This window comes from Micropterus salmoides, unplaced genomic scaffold (genome assembly GCF_014851395.1).
Source record: "Micropterus salmoides isolate LMB-PRFRI ecotype aquatic unplaced genomic scaffold, ASM1485139v1 Ms_hic_scaffold_11, whole genome shotgun sequence".
NCBI lineage: Eukaryota > Metazoa > Chordata > Actinopteri > Centrarchiformes > Centrarchidae > Micropterus > Micropterus salmoides.
In genome coordinates this window covers 21489927-21517317 of record NW_024040152.1, presented here as the reverse complement: position 1 = coordinate 21517317, position 27391 = coordinate 21489927, and the positions used below count along the sequence as shown (strand labels likewise).

Below are 27391 nucleotides of genomic sequence, written 5' to 3'. Positions count from 1 at the left end.
AAAGCATAACTTGAATGTTAACTCGCTGCCTCATATATTCAGACTCTGAGCAAATATGCATAGCATGAAGCACTGCAAATATACATCTGCTGCAAAAGGGTAAATGTGCAAAGGCTGCGTCCTCAGATTAATTTTCACACTGTAGAGTTTATAAGATTATAATGCACACGCTCTAACTCAGAGTTTGAAAACTGATTTTTCGACCATTATTCCTAGTCAAGCATGACTTTTCCTTCTTTTATTCTTCTCAGGTTTCTAAATGACTCCCAGTAGCCTTATCTTATGCCGTAAAGTTGTTTTGTGGTTTTAAACTTAGTTCTTCACTGAATTCCAAACCTTGCTCATGAGCATGTCAACTTTCAGAAAAGCCAGGGGGGGATAACCTGAAGTGGTTGTAATTCGAAATGCAACAAAGTGCGAGAGAGAGAAGAAAGATGAGGAAATAAAATAAAACATTAAATAATACAAAAATATTTTCTACTGGTATTAGAAATAAAGGCTTTTATCATATATTTTTACAAAACTTTATGGTTTCATGTGGCTTATTCTGATCAAAGCTATGATGATATTACACTTTTTTAATATCTCAGTCTGTGTATCTGTCTTAAACACTGTCACCACACATCATTTTCTGTCTATCCCTTTTTTTAAACTGTCTTTTTCTCACTTTTCTCAGTCTGATGCTACCACTCGGTCTTTCCCATTTGTCTTTGTCTACTCCCCTCTGCTTTCCGTCTGCAGCTCTATGCAGAGCCTGTCCTTCTCATCCTGCCTATGACTTTGTTTCTCTTCCTCTTGTTGTTTTTTCTGTCTCTCTCTTCCACTTAAGTCCACACCTTTGCTTTCTCTTTCCCCCATCTTTGTGGTTCTGACCTGAGTAAAGGTTGCCCGTCATTAGAGATGAGGGCATCGGTCTGACAAAGGTCAGAAACTTCGACAGAAATGCTTACAGACAGGCTCAGCAGTTCTGTGTCAGTTCATGTCTGTGGAGTTTGTAGTGCACTTTTACTTGAGACCATTAGACAGGAACAGAGGAGCAGTATCGTATGGGTAGGAAGTGAAGGGTCGGACTGTGAACTTGAGACCCTTTGTTCCTAATCTCGCTAGACTTGTCAGACTTGTCAATCCCCTACAGTGAGAGTATCTTGCCTGTTCATGAGCTGTTTACCCTTGTAGTTTAAATTACAGTTAATCTAGGTTTAAAGTAAAGGGTAACCCTCTGGTATTAAGTTGTTATGATCAATGTTTGGATTCCCTGTGACATTTTAGTGTAAGTGTTTAAGTGTTTTGTAAGGATTCATTTATTTACTGATAGCGTAGCTTCCTGGGTAAAGAAAATTAAAAACATGTGTTACTGTTAACATAGCTTGGAATTTAAAAAGACTAGCCAACATGTACATACTGTAGTTATAAAGTGACATGTCACATGTCACTCACAGGTGCACCCTCTATGTTGGAGCCAGTGTGGCCTGTTTGTGAATGGTAATTGGACTGAGTGCTCTGTTATTTTGGGGCTGAACAGAAATTAGTTAAGCGGAAGCTGGGAGGGAGCAATCAGCTGCAGCCCACAGTAAAGTCACTGTGGAATACAGAAAACGTGTCGTCGACTTCCTGTGTGAGACATTCAAGTGTCTTCGGACTTTTTCTTTTTGCTTACCTAAAATTTACTTTACTCCCTGATTATGTTATATCACCCCCACCAAATTCCCAAATTTCCTTCCAGGTCACTGTTGATGTTTTGAAACTAAACACAGTTCACAGTTGTGAAAAGTACAGAGTTGCATAACAAAAACTGAACTGTTAGATTACGTCCTCGTTTCCTGTTTCAAAATCAAAAAAATACAGTTACCGTAAAAAGTAATGAATTGACTACAACACACAAAGTGATATGAAAGTGAGTTTGTGTTTCTTGCTCACCCTCTTTAGGAGGTGGGATGGTGGGAGGGGGCTCTGTTGTCGGGGGTTCAGTCGGAGCTTGAGTGGGCGCTGGCACTGGACACACACAAACACACACACACACACACACACACACACACACACAGGGAAACATGACAAGGTCATCGATCATGATGGCAGTGACAAGTGTCATCATCATGGGGTTTATCTGCCGACCACACACATACACAAACACAGTCAATAGGCTGGCCCATTGAGAGACAGCAGTGGCCTGTTTCTATTAAGCTGAAAGTTTCCTAATCCTCTTCTTCCCTCCTACACCTGAGATCTTGACCTTTACATAGACAAATTTCTAGCAATCTGTCTTTACAATCTACGTATACATGAACAATCCAACTGCTGTGTTTTGCTCTGTCCATCTTTCTTTCCGTCTCTGAATGACAGCAATCAAACTTAAAAATCTTTCTTTGTTCTTTCTACATATCTCTCTACCTTCATTCTATAAGTTGGGGACAGCAAATAGGGCTATTTTCATCAGTCTACTATCTGTCTGACCAGAGGCTGTTTTTTTAGTGTCAAAACAGCCCCGGGTTAAGGTATGCCTCAGTGCCAAGCCAATTACTTTGCAGAAACAGTGGGTTCTGTCAACCTAAAGTACAGCAAGTAAATCATCCTGGAAACATCAGCGACTGCCCACAGAAGAGGTACATACTTCATGAAAAAAATGTTTCTCTGGCTTTCACAGTAACGTGTTGGTTTTCCTCCCAATACTTTTACTGAAGTAAAAATTCAAAAACTGGACATAAGTGAGTATATTGTCTGGTAGTTTTCCTACTTTATTTTATCTTAACACTTCAGCTCACTTGTCAATGGACCCATAACTGTTGCTTAATCAAATGGTTGAGCTTCCTGTTGAATTTAATCACAGGTGTCTACTTAAAATCTGTGGATCAACAACATAATTTGTGGGGAATCTATCTATCTGTATCTGAGACCATACGTATCTATCCATATATCTATAAGCCTGGTTGTAAGCTGAGCCCTCCTTGTCCCTGCAGCTGTGAGGATCACCTCACCTCCTCAGCTGACCAATGAACTGAAGAAGAGAAGGTTGCAGAGGAGAGACAGTTGCATGGCAGAAGGTGGCTAACAGGCGGGACAGATGGAGAATGAGAAGTAAAGAGAGATTTTAAGGATTCAATGGGAACTAAGAAGGAGGGAGGGGTGAATGGGCAAGACATGGGTAAAAAAAATGGAAAAAGGGTTGAGTGAGAGTTAACTTCCTTATATAAAACATTTGAGACATACATGTCATGTCAGTGATGGAAACAGAAGGTCCCTCCATTTCCTGCAGCTGGGTGTGAACGCTGATCTGGTATTGGCTGCTTGGAGTGAGGTCATAGAAGCACTGTCGGGAAGCACCACCTCCCAGGCTGACTTCCTGCTTCTGACCATCTGCAAGTAAAAAACAAAACAAACAAACAAAAAAAGGATGAAGTTTCAGATCGACAGAAATAAAATCAGGCTCAAATCCTACTAAAGCACCTGTTTCAAATTAACTGTATTTGCGGAGCACATTTCCTCTTTTTCAGCCATGTTCGGCATTATTGTCGAGCCTGGGAGCTGCTAAGTAATCACTTTATGTCAGAGTTGGATACTAAGCAGCTTTATTGGAGCAGTCAGGATGCAAGGTCTCATGTTCAAGGGCACATTAAAGATTAGCAGCTGAAGTACAGAAGTAGCACTCATTCACCACCATGCACAGACCCGGTCAGGTCGTCTGGAAATTCAAACTTGATGTGACAATCTTGCTTTTCAACTGTAGTATTGGAGTATCTGCAACAAGTAAAAATAATTATTAATAACAACAATTTTAATACCTTATTTTAGGGTAACAGACGGTAGGATATACAGGTAAATATCAATTTATACATATATCAGTTTTCAGCTCATCTTGGTAAGCTTCATGTCTTATTTGATACATGAAAGTCTGTAGTGCATCAATTCATCCAATCTCTGGCTGATTTATCACAAATGAATGTAAAATCTAACGTAAAATAAAGCAAGGTGACAAACTGCAGCTGTACTAGTGCACCAAAAAGTAACTAGACAATTCTGCAGTTAAAATCACAGTGGAAACCATCATTATATCCACCGAAGAAGAATCACATTATTGACTTCTTTCATCAATTTCCTCCAGATTGCAGACTGCAAACACTTTCAATTTAGTGTTTATATTAGAAAGCGGCAGAGGGACAGCATCACAGAAAAGAAATAATGTTGGCAACCAAAAATGGACAAACTGGAAGTGCACATACACATATATTAATAGCTGCCATTTGTCAGTTTTATTAGTCCAAATCTGTTTCCTAATGTGTCTCATCTTGGGGAGTGAGAAATTAGCTCCCCCACCACACACACAAGAAACAGCCATAGATAAGAAAGTTTAGGAAAACCTTCTCCATCTGAGAAGGTGTTTTAGCTACTGGTTGGCTCTGATTGGATTAAACCAAATCTCTCAATTCCAGTCACTGCTCAGACAGGAGATAAAAAATAAAAAAGTACAGGTGGGAAGGAAGATTTCTCATTTTGCTGTCATTTCTCTGATAGTAAAAGACAGTGAAAGGTGAACACACACATCACTTACTGTGCATGGTCCTTCAAGTGGAAGCAGGTTTATTCATGTCTCTAATCTCTACATTTCCTAGCTAGCGCTCCAGCTTCCCATTTATTTTAATCAACCTAACTCCAACCATCAACTGGAACCCTGTCTGGAAAAGTCATTTTAAAACAGAGCTAACATATTAACCATTTTCAATTCAGGTGTGGCTCTGTCATCGCCTTAATATTGTGCGTGCTGCCTCACTGACACGCCTAAGCAATACGGTGTGGACACACCTGTGCGACACAACCGAATAATGAATAGCATAATTGAAATAAATTAACTTATTTTTCAAAATGCTCAACTCTGGTGAAAGTACATTTCTTTCACAGTTTGCAGATTTCAACAAGAGAAAAGGCAGAAAATGTATTTTAAAGGAACATTTTGCCTTTTTTTAAATCTACACACTAAGAAGCTAAAGCCAGAAGATGATTAGCTTAACTTATTTTAGCTTAGCTTAGCTTAGCATAGCTTAGCGTAAAGACTGAAAGTGTCATGTCACTATTCCTGGTTTAACTTTTTAAACCAAGTACTACTTTGTGGGCAACAGAAGGATTACAAGAAAGCTCTTTTATAGGTAGATGGCCTACAGTTGGTTATTTTAACCCCAGTTTGTACAACTTTCAGACTTGCACATTAAGTACATTGGATGACATTTTATTGTGCCACAGAAAGTATTGAGCCAAGCCATCTTTCTGTTTCTTCCATTTTCTTTCCTGAGCTGTGTATGACATGATCTCCCACTGCACCAACACAGTGGACTCACTGAAAGAAATGAGGATGGCCCCATACCTATCATTATGAAGACTTATTAAGTATTGCCATGTCCCCATATCTCTTTTCTCATTATTATTATCATCTCAGAGGTAAAGTAAAAAAAAAAAAAAACCCATCGCCACTGTGCCTGATTCTGTTTCCTATGTGACCTTTTAACATATGCTGACATTTAAAAATAAACTTAGGAAAAGATTTTCTCATGGACAGATAAATAATCGAAAGAATAAGCATACGGCTATAAAGAAAAATATCTTTATTGTCACTGTTTCAACTGTGTTATTTTTTACTGTCGATTTAATACGAACCTGTGCTGCACAACCAACGGCCCTCTGAGGACAAATAAAAATAAAACTTGAACTTGAAGCTGTTCACTGTGAGTGGACCAGCTCCAAAATACTCTCTTGTCGAAAGGACAAATGTACAGTGGTTTTATTAAGGGTTTTATATTTTCGACATTTGATTCAATGGGACAAATGTAACAAAGGTGAGGTTTAAATAGATGTTTTGAATAGTGATTTGATTAAACTAGTTTCTGGTAGATATTATGAGAGTTTACTTCTTTCTTTTTAAGAGCTCCTTCCTTTGTTCCCTCCTTCATTTCTTCCTCTCTCTCCCTTTTTCCAGGTATTAACGTAAATGAGCTGTGCATTAAACAGCTTCTTTAGGTCATATTCGGTGTCTTTATTTGTTTTATTTTTGACACAATAACATGGGCAATTCTCAAGCGGTTTCCTCCCATACGCATTCATATCATATCTCCCTTCCTTTCAGCAAACAGAGAGATTTATGAATATCCTTTGCAATGACAGAAATATATAAGTCTTATTTCCACAGAGGCTCATATCAATATGAATCCAGATGACTGTGAAAGGTATATGTAACCAACACACACATCCAACCAGTCCTGAGCTGACTCGTCTTTGTGTTAATAATAAACAGAGGAGACATTTTCATGAGGACAGACTGTAAATCTATAAGGTAACATATTCCGAATTTGAAGTTAAATCCAGCCACCTAACCAAATATCAGATCTGTAGTAAAACATTTGATTTATTGACTGAATTGTATTCCAGTCACTTAACTGGCAAAAGCCATGATGAAACATGTTGGGATGACTGCAGGTGCACACTGAAATGTTGGTGAAAACAGAAAACTGTTGCCTGTGTACATGCATTTTTTCAAGGATTTCTACTTGTTTCTGAAAACGTTGTCTGAATGTAACTTTTTTCATTAGTAGTTTTTTTTCCAAACAGCAGTTAAAAGGTGCAATTCGGACCACATTTTAGCACAATGATGAAGTTACGCTTATTTTGAAGTCAGAACAGATAAGTCAGTCTGCTTGGATTGAGCTGCCTGTCTGGTGTCAAAGGCAAAACTTATAAAAGCATTAAATCAAGAAATTAACTCACTTTTCACCACCTTTGAGAATACAGATGAGAAACACAAACCCAAACACTGTCATTAACTTACTGAGTGTGGACTGTATGAAGACTGTATAACGTGGCATGTAGAAGAGGCTGCCACTGGACACAAATGCTGTTGGGACGCACCTGGTAGGTTGACAAGCCAGAGACACCGAGGAACACTAGAGACAGAGAGTAAGATCAGATTCAGCATCTATTTTTTAAATTCCTGTTTTCATGTAAGACTCACTGATGTTCTATGTGCAATCACACAAAAAAAAAACTTTGTCTGTTGATTACAAATTACTGTACAGACAAGACATCTCTAAGAGAATTACATTTAATTACAAAATCTATCAAATGACACATGAACATTGTGCAACAATCAGCAGCACTACAATCAATAGCCAAGTATTTTCTCCCAAACAAATAAAAACATGAAGCAGAACATCAAAGTAAAAGTCTGATAAAATGGTCACTTTTGATTATTATCCTTTTGAATGGCTTGCAGTAATGTACATTGTAAGTTATAAGTAATGTTTTACAGTATTGAAAAAAATATTGGTTTCTGACAAAACACATTTTCTGACCTAACCAGGGTTTTTCCTTATTGTCTCTCGTCTGGTAAAAACAATCCACCACCCAGCTCCTTCTCCCACTTCACCCAAGACTCCAACCGGGAGAGACTCAGACACCCATCCATATAGCACTATGGCTGGGTTTGCTCAAGCTATGAATAATGTAGGCAACTAAGTCTGCACCAAACTACAGTATACTCATGAAGTAAACTCTGATTCTTATTCATTGTGCTGCAGACACATATGATTAAGTAAACTACACGTCACTTTGGTTGTTCAGAGAGAAATAGTAATGGTTATATGCAACTTCATATCAAATACATATTTTATAATGTGTCACCAAAACTTTGACTGATTGACTAATAATAGTGCACAAAGTAGTGTAGAGCTCAATCTGAACAGTCAGCATTAAGGTTGGGTTTAGGCTAAAGATAGAGTTAGAGCTACATTGTCTGTATTATGCATCAAATACACAAATAGCACACATCTCTGTTTTTGTCTTCTGATAGCTTAAGAGATTAACAATGTACCAATAATATTAAGTGTAAATGGTGGGAATGTATCTATCCTGACAGTTCCAGTTACTACATTCACTTCTAGGGCATATGTTAGGACAAATCATAAAGTAACACAATTAGTCAGGCTTGGTGTTTAACTGTCTTGTGGGGGAACAATGAGGCATGATGCAGCAAAATGCAAAACACCAAGAGCAATTTAAATATCTGAAGCTTGTTTGGTTGTGAGATTTCAGTGTACCATAAGCAAGCAATCCTCCCAGGAGTTACTCTCTCGTTGTTCCTCTCCCTCCCTCCCAATCTCTCTCTTTCTCTCTCTTACCCTTTCACTCGTTTTTCCCCTTGTTAACGGAATTTGCTGACGGTATAAAAATAAATTTGGATAGTAAATGGATATTTTATGCTGGGACCATATGGCAGGTGCCTTGTTTTAAATACTAGTGAATAATGCATATGACAACCCATCATTGCATTCAATAATATGCAAAGCACACACAAACTCACTCTCATAAACAAAGATGTGCAAAAAGCACACTAGCATGTACAAACGCACATGTTGTCACATGAATACAGACATATGTTTTTAATATTTGTTTAGGCGCACGTGTACAGACAATAAGAAACTGTATAAGGATGGCAGCTTACTCCAAACAAAAGCCATATGAAACGTTTGCATATTATTCCACAATTTTATTTGTTTTTGGATAACTTTGACTTTGTTTCCTGTTTTGAGGGACGTCTGAGACACGTCTGATGACACTTTTATATTTTGCAATAATCAGCACAAGTCTAAGAACACATCAAATGCGTTTTGCTGAGATGGAGTACACTACCAGGCTTAAGTGGAAGTATGCAAAGACAGGTTTAAACTTCGAAAAAAACACGAAACTTGGACAAAGAAGGATATATAATTAGAGAAGGGGAGAGTAAATATAAAAAGTACAAAAAGGTGAGGGAACTGAGGAGGTGGTAGCATTTAAATTATCCAAAGGTCAAAATAAAATGTGTACTATGGATATAAACCATGGGAAACCATATGGAGATACTGCAATCAGTCAGAAATTACCTCTGTGTGTGTGAGAGAGAGAGTTGAGGTTGCCAGACTTGAAGCCAAATATTTGCACCCATCTGCCTTCCCAACCTCCAAACCCCCACCCTAGTTTCCACTATACTTTTTCTTCTTTCAACTTCAGCCTGTTTCCCGTCTCACAGTTCAACTTTCACTTACTTTCTGTTGTTGAAAAAACATATTACGGCATTCCCATTTTACAACATTGTGCTAATTCTTGAGACCTGATTGACTGAGCACCCTTCAGTGGTTCAGAGGAAAATTAATTCTTTACTCTACAGCTAGTGCCTGCACCCCAATACAAACCACATAAAACTTCATTTGGGGGAAACAGTTTGATTTCATTCAATGGTTCTCAAGGTACCAATAATTACGTTTTTATGCTATATGCTAGTATGTGCAATTTATTGATGCAAACATGCCAGTTGGCGCCCATGGTAAGATTGTAATGAATGCAGTGTACCCAGGGAAATATGTTACGGCATCTCCCTTATTAAAATGACAAATGACTGAATGCATCCCCCTTAATAAATCAGAATTCCTCCACTGTAGAGTACAAATATGGATAATGAGCTTAAATATGCCCTGTGTATTATGGGAAAATCTGGTACATCTAAAATGTATCAGTGCACTGTGAATTACTTGCATCTGATAGAGAATATGTTTTCTGCTGAATATTGGTGATGAGTCCTGTTTTATGTCCCCCTGCCAAAATACAAAAAAATGTAACAAATAATGGGCACAAATAGGACTAGAAAAGTGCGTAAATGACTGAAAATCCAAAAATGTATTTCCAGATTTTTTGTACTTGAAATGGAGTTTATGTAGAGCAAAATATAGGTGAGATAGAGGCAACAACCTAAAGTGCCACACCAGGGACAGGGTGTAAAGTTTAAATATGGAGGGCTGATAAATCTACATGTCAATGCCTCATATTTAATCTTTCTCTCCTTATGAAATGATCTTTCATGATGAGAGCTGTATAGTGACAGGAAGGCATGAGGGAGTTGTCACTCATCCAACAGGGGGATGATTAATGAACAAATGAAAGACAGCATATTACTGCAGCACAAATTGATAAGTAATCTGTGTATCAAAAGAAATCCGCTTTAATTGTTGATTATAAATCTATTAATCACTCCACATTTAGTCCTTACATTTTATTTAACTGGGACAGTACATGTTAATGAACAAACATGGAATACATGCATGTAAACATGTCAGATTGTAGCTACAAGCTAATTTCCATCCGTAGATTTTGGTTCTCTATATTTTCCTCTAAAGTTAAGGGAAATAGCTTTTCAAGAAAAAAGCAAAAATCTCTTTTTGCTGTGTGCATTAATGTGCACCAGAAATTCATGACAGTATGTTTGTTTTCATCCCATGCGATGTCACCCCCTATTTGGTGAGTCCCTTCTGGCCAATCAGACAGTAGGCCCGAAAAACAACAGTAGATTTTAAAGAAGGGGATGATACAGCAGTTTCCTTAAAACCACACACGCACACACATACACACTGAATGGTAGTAAGCCAAAAAGACAACATGACTGTTTGGTGATTGACAGTGACACTATTCTGAGAGTATTTCAAAGAAAGAATGCACAAACAGATGCATGCACATGCACCCACACAGATATCTACACTACATACACTTTTCTTCTTTCTCTCTCTTTCTCTCTCTCTCTGTATCACCAGTTAATCTCTCTTTCTCCTTTCTCCTGACAGTCTATTTGTTTTAGATGAAAGCGACGTTGCATTAGGTCTTACTGCACCTACTTATACCAAATCTATATGCAAAAAGGATTGTTCACACTGGCTGACTAAGAAATATTAATATGCTTCTGTGTATCTGTCTGTTTGCTAAAGTCTTAATGGAAATTAAAGCATTCGTTATCAGCAGGCAGTTAAAACGCGTGTTGCACCTTTCACACTTTTTCTTTTCTTTCAGCTGCTGCTTCCTCTTTCTGATGTTCACACTGTCTTTTGTGACAAATTTAGACTGTAAGGTGAAGTATAGTCCGCATTAGGGCTCATTTTGGATTGACTCATTTTGAAATTTGGTATGACTTTCCAAAAGTTAATTAGGTTATCATCTGGGAAAGCTCAATTAAAATTTTGCATCTGTTTTTTTCTTATTAACTTCAACAAACCAACTTAAGCAAACTAAATGTAAGACAGCCTATTCTATTTACAGTCATGCAAATAAAATCTGATATCATATCCCATTTACTACTCATTTTTCCAACAATGTATGAATGGTCTTTGCAGGTGTATGATAATGATGCTTACATGTCTTTGCATTTACTAGCAGTGGTTCACTTTGTCCTGTCGGGTAGGAAGCCGTCACTTGAACACTGTACTCCGTCCCACTTAGTAGATTCAGGAGGAGCATGGTGTTCACATCTTCACCCACTGTTGTCTCCAAAAGTGGTCCTGGAACTGACAAACACACACACACATGTAAAGATGAGTTATTGTATTTAAGAAAAACACTAAAAACCAAATTCAGTTTCATGTAATTTTTATTAACAGAAGTTTGAAACATTGCCATTTAGAATTTAAACTTGGTGGGTTACATCCTGCACATCGTGCCAACATTACCAGAGATGGTTTTAAAATAAATCAACATTAACACAGGCTTAATTAGCCACCTATCTACAAGTGATAAAACCTGCCAGTGAGTTCATTTCAGACGGTCACCATGCTAGAGATGAGAAGCTGCTTTTAGTCCACCTCTGTCTGAAATCAAGGAAATCTATATATATATATTAGAAATACTAAGAATTTTGAGTGGTAAATGTCACCATTATTACCACATGTTTCCATCCCTGCTGTAAATAGGAGCATTCTGTACTACACAATGACATCCAGGAGTATACACACACTACACACACACACATACACACACACACACACACACACACACACACACAATAGGCCACTAAAATACAAGTTATAAAAATAACAAGCTTTATTAAACCAGCTTTTCCAAATACTATTAGAAAGTGCTTTACTAAATGAAAAAAACATTCCTGCATACATATAATAAAGGGCTAAATTTAAAAAAAGAACCAAGCCAATGCAATAAAAATAAAACACTGACACAAAACACTGGCACTGACTGTGGATTTGCAGACATGTTCAGGCTCTGTTACTTAAACGTTCCCTGCTCAGAGGCAGATCAACACCGGCTTCGTACCTTTCATACAGCACAGTGAGACACCAGCTTATTGGCACAATACTCCGGGGAAAAAAGGCAGTATGACAACGGCTACACAGAGACAGGAAGAGACACAACATGCTGGAAACTAAGGTAAACTACCACTGCAACATTACAGAAATATTTTTTCAGCTGCTTGAGGTTGAACTAATCCATGCTCATTACATAATAACGTTACCTTTCCTGCATTTAGCTGATGTGATACATCGGCATTAACTCGCTTGCTGCTTTTCAGTAGGCTAACATTACTATCTGTGTATCATTTCTGAGGCTCAGAAATGTCAACACAGCTAAATGTATTGGATGATAATGAAACGTTTAGTGAGCTAGATTGAATATTATAAATCAGATTGTGTTCACACTTTTTAACGGTTAGACCGCAGTAAGTAACATCATTGTAACGTTAGCGGAAGGCTCTTCCTCTGTGTTGTTATCGCTGTTTTGTTGCAGTATTGTATATTATGTGGGTCATGTTAGTTACACGACTGAGACAGTGGAGAAGCTGTGTACCTGGGTATTGGTAAAAAGACAATAAATCTAAATTTAACGTTATGAAGCAGCGGCAGGTCCGAGCTAATGTAGCGTTAGCTGGCCGCTCCTGCCTTATATCACTGTAGGCTAACGTTATAAACAAATCGCTCCCATTTGCTTTTTACTGTTACATCCTTTCTTGCAGGTTAAGTCAATACTTTGACATAATACTGGTGGTACACAGGATAGTAATGTGGGTTGTGTTAGTTGGTGAAGTAATGTGGATCTCTGTGTTTTTCCAGCCTTTCTGATGTTCACTCTTTTCACGGATATCATGTGAATTTTGTTTGGTCTGATGGGCTTCAGCACGTAAAAACTTTATTGTTGTTTTCTATCCTTATGTGGAGTTTATGTTGTGCTGGGAGCAGGTTGTTTTGTGGTGTTAGTGGACAGCATGTTGTTAGCTGCGGTGTTGTCGCTGTAGTCTGAGAGAGGCTCGGGAGCGCACACAGGGCTACATCCGGACCCAGTGTCCTCACATTAAAAGCAGAACAATGGCTGATGCAAGCAACAGAGAAAACAGATGTGCTTCATTTCTAAGAGAGGTCTGCGCCCATTGACAAAAAGGAAGTAAAAATTTGATGTATTAAGTGATTTATTGAAAACTACATATAGCCCCTTTAAGTTTCCTTTTAATATATTGTAGCTGTATATTGTGTGACTATCAATCTTCAGCTAATTTCGCATTCTACTGGAACCATCAGCCTAATATTTGTGTACATTTCTGACTGAATGTTCAAGGACCTCTGTGATTTAGATTGTTTGAAAACTCTTTTTTACTGACTACTCTATTTTATACTGCCATTGACTGCTGACATTGCACATCAACAGCTGCACTGTAAATCATTACAGCCCCATTTAGTAATGTCCACTTACGTTTTCTTTTTAACTTAAAGAGATTTAACAAGTTTTAGTAGACTTTTGTCAGATATGTGTTGATCGAACTTGAGTATGTAATTTATCAGTTGAAAAAAATGGCGGGTGTGTGAGGATGGGAGCAAGAGAAAAAAATAGCCTAGTTGCTGTGTCTTTTCAGTTTATTAGAAACCTCTTTAAACCATGGCAAAGTTAAAACATGGACATTATTGACTATTTATCAGGGTTGAGTGAGTACTCAATTGAAACGAGTATCTGCTGCAGATACTTTTTTACAAGTATGAGTATCATCAGATTATTGTTCACTTACTATTATAATCAAAATATTGCTTTGAAGCTGAATTCTAAGGATATTCTGTAAATACTTTTCTAATAAATAAAGAACTTCTGATTAACCCATACCAATTTCAGGCTTAAATAACTAACATCCAGTTAGTCCCCCCACATCCAGGTTAAGCTCTGCCCATTCCGGCTATAGATACAAATAATTTTACAGATACGATAGTGGTGTACTCGTTCATCTCTACTATATATATATTTTTACACTGCAGATACCTCATATATTCAAATTCCAACCCAAATACTTTTGTGGTAACAAGGAAAAAGTAGTGCCACCATTAGAGTGTGTACCTGACAATGGCCTTTTACATGTAAATTGAAACAAATTTGGAATTTAAATCCTTTTAACTTGAAATGGAAAGTAGTATAATGTAGTTAAGTTGTTTTAACTCTAACTGTGAGCTGGAATAATGCAGAAATGTATGTCGGTAAGACTAGTTATTCTGCATTAATAAATTTAAATAATTATTTGTTTAAACTCAAAAGTATGAAGTTGAAACAAGTTGTAAAAAAACAACGTTGAGACAACTAGAACACTATAGTTATATCAACTTTATGAACCTTAATTTGTGAGTTGAAACAAAAGCATTCTTCATGATGAGTTGACCAGCCTTTTTTAAGGAGGCAGATGAAATTGCATTTCCAAGTTAAACTAACTTGAAATGTGTTATAGTATGCTTTAGTTTGGAGTCTTGTTTCTGCTAGGGACAACTGACAGTCACGTTAGTGACGGCAGATTCATTTGTTGCCATTTTCACTTTGAAACTGACATTTTACGTCACTGGTGTTTTTGAATTGTCCAAGGTATGTCTCAATATCGCCTGTCTGATTATTACACCTTCATTCACCACCCTGCTCTGTACTGCCCTACCCTGTCCTGCACTATCCACACATGCCCAGCCAGACCCAGCCAAGATCTGCACTCAGTTCAATTCAATTCAAATTAGCTTTATTGGCATGAATGTATAACAACAATATTGGCATCATACAAGGCATCATACAAACTACATAAGAACAATCCCCCATACATTTCATTAAACAAGTAATTAAAGCGTAAAGTAACTAACACTCCAGAGTGAGCGCTTGTAGTTATAAACCTGGTTTCCAGGGACGTGCACAGGAATTTTGAAGGGCAGTTGCTCTGACCTGAAAAAAGGCACTAAACACAGTATCCAAAATGTATTACAATATAAATGTCACCAAAATACATATGAGAAAAAGAGTTCCTTATATTATTGTTTATTGTTTTTTTTAATCATTATTTTTTTTATTTTTTCCTTTTTTTTTTTATTTGAAAATAAATAATCTAGATTGAATTGACAGATGGGGAAAACTCGCTTCTATAAAATATTAAATAAAAAACGCTTAGATTTCGGAAAAAAATACAATCCTTTTTTAACCTTTTGGCTTCCCGTACATTCAGTTGCGCTTCTAGCTCGTATTCACTTCTGTTGGTACGTATCACGTATGGTAACTGGGCAAAACTACGCATGATTTGTTGTAGTATGATTGCATAAAGGAAGGAAACAGGAATTCCGGTAGGGAACAGAATCGACTGACGTGCAGGCAGCGCTGCAGCAGTGCAGCCACTTAACAGAGTTTGCCCTTCCCCTACTGACTTTCACTTTCGGTGCCCGAATGGAAGTGAATGAGGCTTTGCGATCGCGATTATTTTTTATTTTATTTTTTTTCTCGGAAGGGCAACTTGAGTCAGGAAAGGCAAATGGGCAGTTGCCCGGGCAACCAGAGCAACCCCCCTGTGCACGTCCCTGCTGGTTTCTCTACTTCTTTCCTCTTATGAATCACAATATTTTTTTTTTCTCCTGACCCATAGTTTTTGTTAATCTAGATTGTATTTGTTTAGTACCCTTTATGAAAAGTGTTACATGACAAAATATATTTTTGAATTAGACAGAGGAGACAGGAAACGTGGGGATGAAAAGGGGGAATAGCATCCGAAAATCTAACCAGGAATAGTACTGTTACACGGTACTCCCCACAAAATGGTGGGGGATGCCAGTACATCTGTGATCTGTGGTTGACTGCTATCTATAGATAATAAGTACTTGCATCACTTGTGGTGAACTGATTTTGGTGTCTCTCTTTCTTCTTTCTTATATACATAAATATAAACATATATATAATTTTTGTTGTTTATATTCATTTGTAAATGCAAATGTAAATAATACAGTCACTAGTGCAAACACAAGTTCTGCTTGAACACCCAGAGTTCTGTGACAGTGTTCTGTCCTGCCGACTGACCCAGAAGTTCAGTCAAGACCTACTCTCCACAGCGAACACGAGATTACCTGAAATTCAAACATTTAACCACTAGACATAACACACTACTCCAACTGAGAAAAAGCCAGAAAGCTCAGAAGAAAAAAATATAATAAAATATATAATAAAAATATATAATAAAATCTGCAAATCAGTAAAACCAGCTCACCAGAGACCAGTAAGTAAACGCACTTTACAGAAGCTTAAGCACTAAATTGGTTTAGAGTTTAGAGATTTAGAGAATTTTCACAATTTAACACATAAAAAGGTGATGAAGACGTTTTTTGTGAAGGAAATTCTGTGAAATCAGCAGTGAGTTTCAGTGTGAGAGGCAGCGTCTGCTCATCTGTCACAGACTTGATGAAAACTTTACTTGCAAGACATCTGAACGATCAACAGATAACTTGTGTTGATGTATCCATATTTAATCCAGTATGTTTACAAGTAAATTGATGATGTGCAAATGCGGTACATATAATGTGACAATGTTATAAATCTTGAGTCAGTTCATTACATTTGAAAGGGGCTGTGTGATATATAGTATAATTATTAAGGGATAACACCCATAACAGACAAAAAATAAGAAAGAAATATAAAAAGGATAATGACAAGAATTGATCTTGATAAAGAATCATTTCATGAAGGCATGAATAGATAAAATCACTATGAGTGTGAATGTGTAACACATTGACTGGATAGACAGATATAGATAGATAGATAGATAGATAGATAGATAGATAGATATATAGATAGATAGATAGATAGATAGATAGATAGATAGACTCCTCTTTTAACACAGCTCACAGTTTTCCAATGTTTGTGATTCTTCTCTGATTCAGGTAACATGGACAAAGAAATGGAGAACACGGACAAAATCTCCAGTTCTCCTACGTTCTCCTTAAACTCAAACACCACTGAGATTACTGTCAATACACTGAAGAAGAAGAAGAAGTCAAAGTTCAAGAGGTGTTTCAGTGGATGGCCGAGGAACAAGATTCAGGCAGCTCCACTTGAAGATTTGGATCAGGAAGAGAAGAGCAACTCCTTAACTCATCAGTCCATCAACTCTGGTCATAAGGATGAAAAAACCTTCAGCCAGAGCTCTGTGGACTGGTCTCGGCCTGTTGCGGAGACCAAGGCAAAGAAGAGCAAACATTTATTACGCTTATTCCGCAATATCATCTCAAAGGTGAGGATGTTTTTACATGGAAATTCTAATAATGCGACCACTTTAAAAGTACATAGGAATAGATTGGATTAGATCCGACCAGATATAACAGGTGGAACAGACCAGCATAGAACCTATTAAGGATTGATGGAACTGTCTCGGGCAGCTCAACATCTCTGCTGCGTTCTTTCCTTCCCTTCATTTTGTAACTAACGAAAGCATTAGAATACAAAATGTGTTTCTCCTCCAGATTTCTGATTCAAGTAACACGGATAAAGAAGCAGAGAACATAGACAAAATCTCCAGGTCTCCTGCTGTCTCCATAAACTCAGAGTCCACTGAGATTACCAACATCCCTGTATCAGGAACCATCGATAAGCCTGCTAAGGATCTTAATGATCTGATGCATTGTGATGACCAAGAATTCACTCGCCCTTGTACCCATCATCCCATCATCAGAGAGGAGAGCACATCAACATGTTCTTCTGCTTGGTCTTCCATGGATGGGGACAACATCTCGACAAGTTCCTCTTCTTGGTGTTCCATGAGTGAGGACGGCAGGATGACAGACTCTTCTTGGTGTTCCTCCCCTGACTCTGCTATCTCAGACATGATCACATCATTTGATCAGAATATCGATGAGATTACAAAAATATGCCAAAGCTTCTGGAATCCGAGAACATGGAGACAGAGGCAGATGATTTTGGAGAAGACCGGACCACAGAGACAGGATCAAGCTCCCTACATAGGTCAGGGAGAGCATGAGATCTGCCTCCTGTGTCTCTCCTTCCTCCACCAACACTGCCATCTCTCAGGCAGGCAAAATGCTCGTCTCCCACGTGATTGATGAGGCTGTCAAGATACTGCAGTCCACTGAGGCTGTAAAGACACTGCAGTCCACTGAGGCTGTAAAGACACTGCAGTCCACTGAGGCCATCAACACACTGCAGTCTACTGAGGCTGTAAAGACACCACAGTCCACTGTGGCCGTCAACACACTGAAGTCCACTGAGGCTGTAAAGACACCGCAGTCCATTGAGGCTGTAAAGACACTGCAGTCCACTGAGGCTGTAAAGACACTGCAGTCTACTGAGGCCATCAACACACTGAAGTCCACTGAGGCTGTAAAGACACCGCAGTCCATTGAGGCCGTCAAGACACCGAAGTCCGCTGAGGCTGTCAAGACACCAAAGTCAGCTGAGGCTGTAAAGACACCGCACTCCATTGAGGCCGTCAAGACACCACAGTCAACTGAGGCTGTAAAGACACTGCAGTCCTCTGAGGCTGTAAAGACCCACAGTCCTCTGAGGCTGTCAAGACACCAAGTCAGCTGAGGCTGTAAAGACACCGCAGTCCTTGCAGCCGTCAAGACACACAGTCAACTGAGGCTGTAAAGACACTGCAGTCCTCTGAGGCTGTAAAGACACTGCAGTCCACTGAGGCCGTCAAGACACCATCCTCTGAGGCTGTCAAGACACCAAAGTCAGCTGAGGCTGTAAAGACACCGCAGTCCATTGCAGCCGTCAAGACACCACAGTCACTGAGGCTGTAAGACACTGCAGTCCTCTGAGGCTGTAAAGACACTGCAGTCCACTGAGGCCGTCAAGACACTGCAGTCCGCTGAGGCCATCAAGACACTGCAGTCCACTGAGGCTGTAAAGACACCGCATTCCTCTGAGGCTGTCAAGACACCAAAGTCCGCTGAGGCTGTAAAAACACCGCAGCCCTCTGTGGCTGTAAAGACACCGCAGTCCGCTGAGGCTGTCAAGACACCAAAGTCCGCTGAGGCTGTAAAGACACCGCAGTGCACTGAGGCAATCAAGACACCGCAGTCCATTGAGGCCGTCAAGACACCGCAGTCCTCTGAGGCTGTAAAGACACTGCAGTCCTCTGAGAAGAAGAAGTCACAGTGGAAGGTGTGTTTCAGTGATGGCTGAGGAATAAGGTTCAGGCAGCTCCACTTGAAGATTTTGATCAGGAAGAGATGTGCAGTTCTTTACCTTATCAGTCCATCAACTCTGGTGATGAGGATGAAAAAACCTTCAGCCAGAGCTCTTTGGACCAGTCTCGGCCTGTTGCAGAGACCAAGGCAAAGAAGATCAACAGTTTCTTATGCTCCTTCCGCAAAATCTTCTCAAAAGTAAGGATGTACTTACATGGGAATTCTAATAAGTGTGACCACGTTAAAAGTACACAGGAATAGATTGGACCAGATCCGACCAGACAAAACAGGTGGAACAGAACAGCAGAGACACTATGAAGGATTGATGATGAACTGTCTCAGGCAGCTCAACATCTCTGCTGCATTCTTTCCTTCCCTTCATTTTCTAACTAACTTGCTTAACTTCCAACTAAGCATTTGAATCCCAAAATGTTGTGCTTCTTTATCCAGTTATTTCTGACTTGAACACATATTAGCTGTTTGTTGAACTGTTGTTGCTTATTTGTGTTTTTTTATCCCTTTCCCAAAAGAATCAGAAGATGAGATGAAGGAGGAAGAGGAGGAGAAAAAGATGAAGCAGTGTCCTTTTTGGAAGCAGCTGTTGTACTGAAGTGTAACTGTTGACTTGACATCAAGTCAAAGATCAAGACCAGTTTCAGAAACTGGCTTGATAATAACGTCACCCCATTTCTCTTTCTCCTAACCCCCCACCCGCATCCCCACCTTCTGCCCCTATATCCCTCCTGTTTTCTCAACCCCCAATCCCAACCCAACCCACACCTTCTTGCCCCCTATATCCCCCCATTTTCTCAACCCCCAATCCCAACCCCACCTGCACCTTCTTGCCCTTATATCCACACCACCCCACTTTCTCACCCCCCAAACCCACCTGCCTCTCCATGTCCCTCCACTCCCCCCTTCTTTCTCTCAACCTTTTCACCTAAACCTCTAAATAGCTTTAAATGTAATTCAGAGAACCAGGAGACAGAGGCTGAGGATTTTCGAAAAGTCTGGACCACAGAGACAGGATCAACCTCCTGACTTTCCATCAGGTCAGAGAAAAGCCTGAGATCTGCCTCCTGTGTCTGTTCTTCGTCTACCAACACTGCCATCTCTGAGGCAAGCAAAATGCTCGTCTCCCATGAGTTGATGAGACTGTAAAGACACTGCAGTCCACTGAAGCTATCACGACACCACATTCCACTGAGGCCGTCAAGACGCCGAAGCCCCACCCCCATGTCTCTCTACCTCCTTTATTGTTTAACATTAATAAACATTTTAAAATATTTTACTGTTTTAACATTGTTTGCTGTATCGATGGTTCTGGTAGTTTACTGGACACTTACATGATAAGGGTTAAAAGGAAAATGACTTGACAGTAGAAGAAACAAGCTCTGACAAAATAATTAGTTAACATAGACATTTCCTACGATAAACATTTGAACCTTCCATAAATGATACAACAGGGCTCAAACTGAAAATAAGTCACCTAACAAAAAACTTCTGACATGAGGAAAACGTCACACAAGGGAAAGTGAAACAAATTAAGAAGATTATAACTTCCTTCACAGTTGGCAGTTCAAGATGGAGGACAACGAAACTGAGTCCACACTGAAGACCACACTACAGATGTTAAGAGTGGAACTACAGACATCCAGAGAAGCGGTGCTGGTTCAGATAAAGTCTGAGATATTGACATCATTTAATGAAATTAAGACAGACACATCCTCGCTAAGTGAGGATATGAAGCACATATGTTATACACCACAGAAACAAAGGTGGACATACTTGCTATACATGACAAGCAAGCTAGCTAGCAGTCAGCGCATGCAAAAGCAGCCAGAAACTACCAAAAAAATGGGTAACAGTGCTGGAGCAGGCACAACAAGCAATGATTAAGGAATGTAACAATGATATGCCACAAATTACGGTAAATTTACTTCCAAAAATACAGCAGTTAGACAAAAAATATTAGTAGGAGTTACAAAATTCTTAATATCAACTTTTTCCATGTTGCATCAATATTTTTACCACTAAGGCTCAGAATGACACTCTCTATCCAGTGTTCCAGGTTGTAGGCGGATTAACATGCAGCCATTACTGCAGTGACATCCTGTAGAACCTGCTACATGTTAAAAATATGATTGAAATGCCATTGAAATAAAGGTTATAATCCAAATAAATAGGTTTAAATTGACTAAAACGCCACTGCTGTTATCAGATGCTCTAATAATTCCCAAGCCTTAGACTTTTGAGGACTGCTAAAGACCAGAGGTCTGCCTACTGTCTAAATGTTTCCTGGCAGAAATTCACAACACATCGCACGCCAAAACACATACTGAGAATCAGCAGGTGGATTAATCAATAGACTAAAAAAAATACGGTTACGTACGATAAATCAGCCAATACTAATTATTGATACTGATATTTCTGCCATAAGCTGATATGGGCCAAGATAACGGCCTGCCCAAATTTTCTGTCTAAACTTAATAGGTAACTAGATGAGAATGAAACTAGAGTGCTGAACAATGTTTTGTTCTTGATACTTATATGGTGCTAGTGCCTTTTAACACCTACCAGTAGACCAGGACAGTCATGATCACTTTCAAAAGATTATCAAGAATAAGGTAAGCCCATTTGTATTTACACAGCTTTGCCCTGTGAGTGTGAGCATTTGTGTGGGAACACAAACCAGTCCATGTTCATTCAGCTTGTTGACAGGCTGGAGTGGGGTTACATTTGATAATGGGGAGTAAAGCTTCTCCAGTGACCGGTCAGGAATGGGGTCCAGTCCAACTGGACCAAGACAGACAGTAGATCCTGTTTGATGTGTCCGCCGTGGGGGCCTGACGCCTGACGGCTTGGGCCAAAACTGAAACTCTTGTTGTTTGTGTTGGTCAGTTTTTGATAAAAGCAATTCATTTTGAAATCATGAATGAATATTTATTGTAGTTGGCTGTGCCCATTGTGTGCGTGTGTGTGTGTGTGTTGTCTGGGCATGGCGCTCTGGTTGTCCTCTTTGGCTGTCCTATCTCCTGCACACCTGAGATTCATTCCAGAAATGAAGCCCTGCAGTATTTAAACCCCGGCTCTTCACTCCATTCTTTGTCAGATTGTCCATTCAAGTGGTACTCATGCTGTGGCCAAACCGCTGAATCACGTTAGTGTTTTTGTGCCTGCCTTTACCTGATCCTGTTTTTGCTTGTGCTTCAGATTTTCGTGTCCTGTGAGAGATCTAGTCTCATTCAGTGCCTCACACATTTTAGCTGCCGCCTGCCCAACGCCACCTGTGACTGTTAAACAACAGTATTTTATTATTATTATTATTATTATATTTTTTTTCTTCTAAGGAATGGTAAAGAGGTGTGGTTCTCATTACCTTCCCTTGTGTTCAATAAATTGAGGGTATTGAAATTTTGTGATGTGATGTGATTTTGAAACATCGAAATTGCCTGTTTGACTCTCTGCCTTCTATCAACAAGTCCTGTCACTCTGGAAAATGATTTATTAAATAATTTCTACCCTCACAATGTCCCACTGAGTGATATTAAGTAAAAGTACATCTATATTTATGAAAGACTGAATGAAAAAAGAATATGGTCAATTGTGCATGTGATGGAGGGAAATGGTAGCATACTTAAAATAAATGAGACTTGGATTGCTCTATTAAAACTATATTAAGGTGACACAAAACATTCCAATGGTACTTATTCCATAATTAAAAACTATATAGGTAACATGCCAACACCTAAATTACAATTTTTAAATATAGACTATGTGGATTTTTTTTGCACACAAAAGGTGTAATACTTTTCAGAGGCAATATTTAGTAAATACACTGTACCCTGGTTTAACAAGGAGGACACTTAATCTGAAAAACTATAGAAAAACTGAAATATTGGCTATGAGAAAAAGATTTAAATTTGATGTAGATAATGCAACACAAATGAAGAAACAACATCTGTTATGCTTGTGACATGATCCAAAACTTATGGAAATCCTTGCGTGATTGGCGGAGCTCCAAATCCATAAATCTTGATTTCTTATTTCAAAACTATCCAGTTAGGAGTAATCTTGAACAAACATATTGAATTCTCACAGCCGCCTGGTGAAATTTATTTCTCTTCAACTTAATTCTGAAAATCAGATTAATGCAGCTAGTCTGCTTCACGCTGGATTTTCAGAGACATGGTAATTGTGTTTAGATGACTAAAAACAGACATGGAAACTATAAAGACTGGAGCCTTGTCTTGTAAGGATGAAACAATTAGCACCAGAGAAGCAGCAAAGCAGTGAAAATGGGCTTTTGATGATACTTCAAGACAATAAATAAATTGTGAAGGGTAATGTCTTATTTCATCTCTGGATCGCTGATGTTTCCCTTGGAGCCTCAAGGTTCTTGTTAAAAAGAATAACCAGCCAAAACACCCTCAGAGTACTTTGTTTTTCAGCTATTACCGTATGAGCCTTTGTTGCTGGTGGAACCTCATATAACAAGCGAATTAGTATGTTTGGACGAGCCTGTGTCCCAGGGCAAAACGCACACTAAATAAAAAAATACTACTGTGCTTGACAGCTAACAGTTGTCTAACAGTGTATATGAAGGTGGACAGAATTTAATAGATGTGCATGTGTGTCTGTTTTTGTGTTTCTGCACTTACTAAAATTTAGCCTGACATTCACAAATGTGAATAGTGTGCAACTTCTCATTTTCGATTTCCAAGGTGCGTTATCAACCAGTGCAGACCAAAAGGCCTACAACCAATCAGGGCAACGAAACAAGTGACTACAGCATGCAGAGATGAGATGATGGTGTAGTAATGTTCCACCTCAGCAGCAGCCATCTTGGTTGTTTACAAAATTGCCTCAACAAATTAAACCCACCGAATCTTAGACAACAGTTGTGACTGGCCCGACCCAGGCCAGGTCAGCTTGATATCTGTCTGAATGGTACAGGCGCATCTGCCAGAGCAAATAAAATATGAGCTCACAGATTTGTGTGTGTGTACCATAGATGGGCTGGTAGACGATCCTGTAACCAACTGTAGGAGACTGAGGTGGATCCCAGGTGACCCTGAAGCGGTTGTACCACTCCTCTGACACACGTAGGTTTCCAGGAGACATGAGTGGCACTGCAAAATTAGAACACTATCAGAATGTTAAACAACAAAACGCATTGTGTGTATCTTTGAGGTGTAACAAACGTGCCTGGCGCATTTCCTTCCTCACGAATACATGATACTAGTGCTGAGACAATGCCAGAGTTTTGGTACCAATACCAAAGGAGGTTTCACTGCAAACCAAGCCCTCGACCTTAACACGCCCACAAAGTTGCACACATTCATACCTTTTTTAATACCTTGCTTTGTTTTTCAACAAAACATTTTTTCACATTTAACAAAAAAGGCCAAACTCCTCAAATGTTAAATGTTATCCAAACACAAGCAGCCACACAAGACATTTGACTAAATCAAAATTATTAAGAATCATTATTAGTTATAACCTTTGAATAATCTGGTAATGATTTTCAATTAATCTATTATAAAAATAGTATCATTTTCGGTCAACTAATTGTTGCAGCTCTTAAGAAGAGTATCATTGACTGGACAGCTTTTGGTACTTGATAGTTTTTGATTCTGTCCTACAGACACATTTCGGTCAGTAGCACAAAAATATTAAGCTTTGATACTTGCCTAAATATGACTTATGACTTTTGTTCCTTGTTGTTGTTGGGATTGTTTTAAGCTAGGCACAGCACTCTATGTCAGTTGTTCATATATGGTTTAATTATATCCATTACAATAAACAGTGGAAGAGAAATGATGGTAACACTGTAAAGATTTTCTTCCTAAACATTGCCAGGAGTGGATCAATTTGAATTATCACAAGATTGTAAATTCCTACAGATCCTTATTTTGGAGTGAAGACAAAGTAAAAAAAAAAAAGAAATTCATGTCTTTCTGTACATCAAGTATGCCGGGGCTCTGATTTATTACTATGCTGCTTTCCAGGCTGAGAGGAGGCTTGTATTTGCAATATGGCGAGCTATAGTACCCTCATCTAAAAAGATGACATATTTCAGCTGACATGTTAATTCATTGCACGAGGAGACAGTCACTACCACTCATAAGAGGTAATCAAGAAAATGGTTGAGAAAATCAATTAGAGCTGTGCAAAATAATTTAATCGCCTCATTAATGAAAGGAGCTGCTGTAATTATGAACGGCTTTCATTAAGACAATTAAGAAAGCATCAGTATTTGTCATCACTTTAATTTACATTCTCCTTCAGGAACGTGAATGAACATGAAATTAATGTGATGCAAATGAACATGCTGCTTGCTGCAATAAAATTAATTTTCATTAGCTTTCAGTTTCGTCAGATGTGTTCCCAAACTAGTAGCTGCATCTTTGTATAATGAAAATTGAGGAACCGAGAGTTGACCCCAGTGGTTAATAATTCAGAGGTGTGTGTGTATGTGTGTGTGTGTGTGTGTGTGTGTGTGTTGGAGCTTACATGTGGAACCCAGGGCTGAGACACTGATGCCGTCTTGTCTGTCGTTGTACACTGGTGTGACTGTCACTTTGTACTGGGTGTCTGATAGTAAAGGCTCAAGCACTGCTCTCCTCTGACCACCGGGAACTAACACCTACACACAGACACACACATAAACATTCAGGGCACATTTGAAGGAGTAAGAGAGTACACAGAGTTTTAAAGCAATGATGACTTCTGCTCACTTGGGACTAACCTGCCCATAGGAAAAAAGACAAGGGACATACAAATCAGATCCACACACATGCATGCAAACACAAACACAAGGATACATGCACCAGCAGACTACAGATTTGGTTGATGTTCTCTGCTGGCTAATAGTGACATTTGGAGGCAAAGAAAAAGGCCAGTGAAACAGAAAGTGTTTGCAAAATGCTACATATACCTTAAGGGATCTGAACTGCAACTGTTCAAGAATTCTGCTCACCTCAGTTTAGTCAATAAAGTCAGAGAAGCAGAAAAGAGGCGAGAAAAACCCATTGCTGCTATGTTTTCATTTATCAGTGTTAAAGTTTGTACTCTGCATCTTTCTTTAGGGTCTATATGCGGTTTTCAGCGGCCACTAACGGTGCAGTTTTTAGATTGCAACCTGGTGTGTGCTTGTACGTGTGCTTGAACTCATGAGCGAGCATAATTGGACACACACAGACAGACTCACTGGGAGACAGCTTCACACAACATGCTGGAAACTCAGGTTAACTTGAGGTTGAAGTAATCCATGCTCATTACATGGTAATGTTACATTAACTGTGTTAGCTCGCCTGCCCGCTTTTCAGTAACTATTATGTTGTTATTTGTGTGTCTTTCACCGGAGGCTCAGCAATGTCAGCACAGTTAAATGTACTGGATTAAAATGGTTAGTGAGTTGGACTGAATATTATAAATGGGATTGTTGCCACACTTTATAACAGTTAGACCTCTGTAAGTAACGTTACTGGCTGCCCCTGTCTTGCGTCACTATAGGCTAGTAAGTTAGCCTCTGGACAAATCGCTCCACATTTCCTTTGTTAGATAATTTCTTGCTGGCTAAATCAGCACTTTGACATAATACCGGTGGTACAAAGGACAGTAATGTAGATCTCGTTAGCTGGTGAAATAATGTGGAAAGTCATACAATTCTTGCATTATTTTGCACTGGATAAGGTTAGCAACAGCTCAGTGTTAGTCGGCGAGCTAACGTTATTTAACTTGAGCCAACTAAAGCACAAAATCTCAATATATTTCGCATGCTTTGCGTTCTGATGTTGACTGTGTTTCCATCTCACATCGATTTGATTCTTGTTTGTCCTGACAGCCTCCGGTATATAAAACTTGGTTGTTGTTTTTTATCCTTACGTGAAGTTTGTGTTGGATTTTGTGTTGTGCTGGGAGCCCGGTGTTTTGTGGTGTTAGTGTACTACATTTTGTTAGCTGCTGTGCTGTCCTATAGTAGGCAAGAGGCTCGGAAGCGCACGGGCAGAGAACCTGACCTGATTCCTTCACATTAGAAGCAGAATAGTGGCTACAGAGAAAATACACCATGGTTCATTTTTACTTAAGGTTACAACTCTCTGACAAATAGAAGTAAAAAAGTGATTTAT

The 27391-nt window shown here is 39.0% G+C and overlaps 1 protein-coding gene across 1 annotated transcript in view; it reads right to left on the bottom strand.

Moving 5' to 3' along the window:
- LOC119897844 (collagen alpha-1(XIV) chain-like) overlaps positions 1-27391 on the bottom strand; it is a 151233-nt gene that overhangs the window by 74314 nt on the left and 49528 nt on the right. Inside the window, 7 exon segments of the mRNA XM_038711836.1 lie at positions 1918-1992; positions 3205-3351; positions 6806-6834; positions 6836-6920; positions 11190-11339; positions 24266-24388; positions 25773-25905. Of these exon segments, the coding sequence (XP_038567764.1) occupies positions 1918-1992; positions 3205-3351; positions 6806-6834; positions 6836-6920; positions 11190-11339; positions 24266-24388; positions 25773-25905 (742 nt within the window).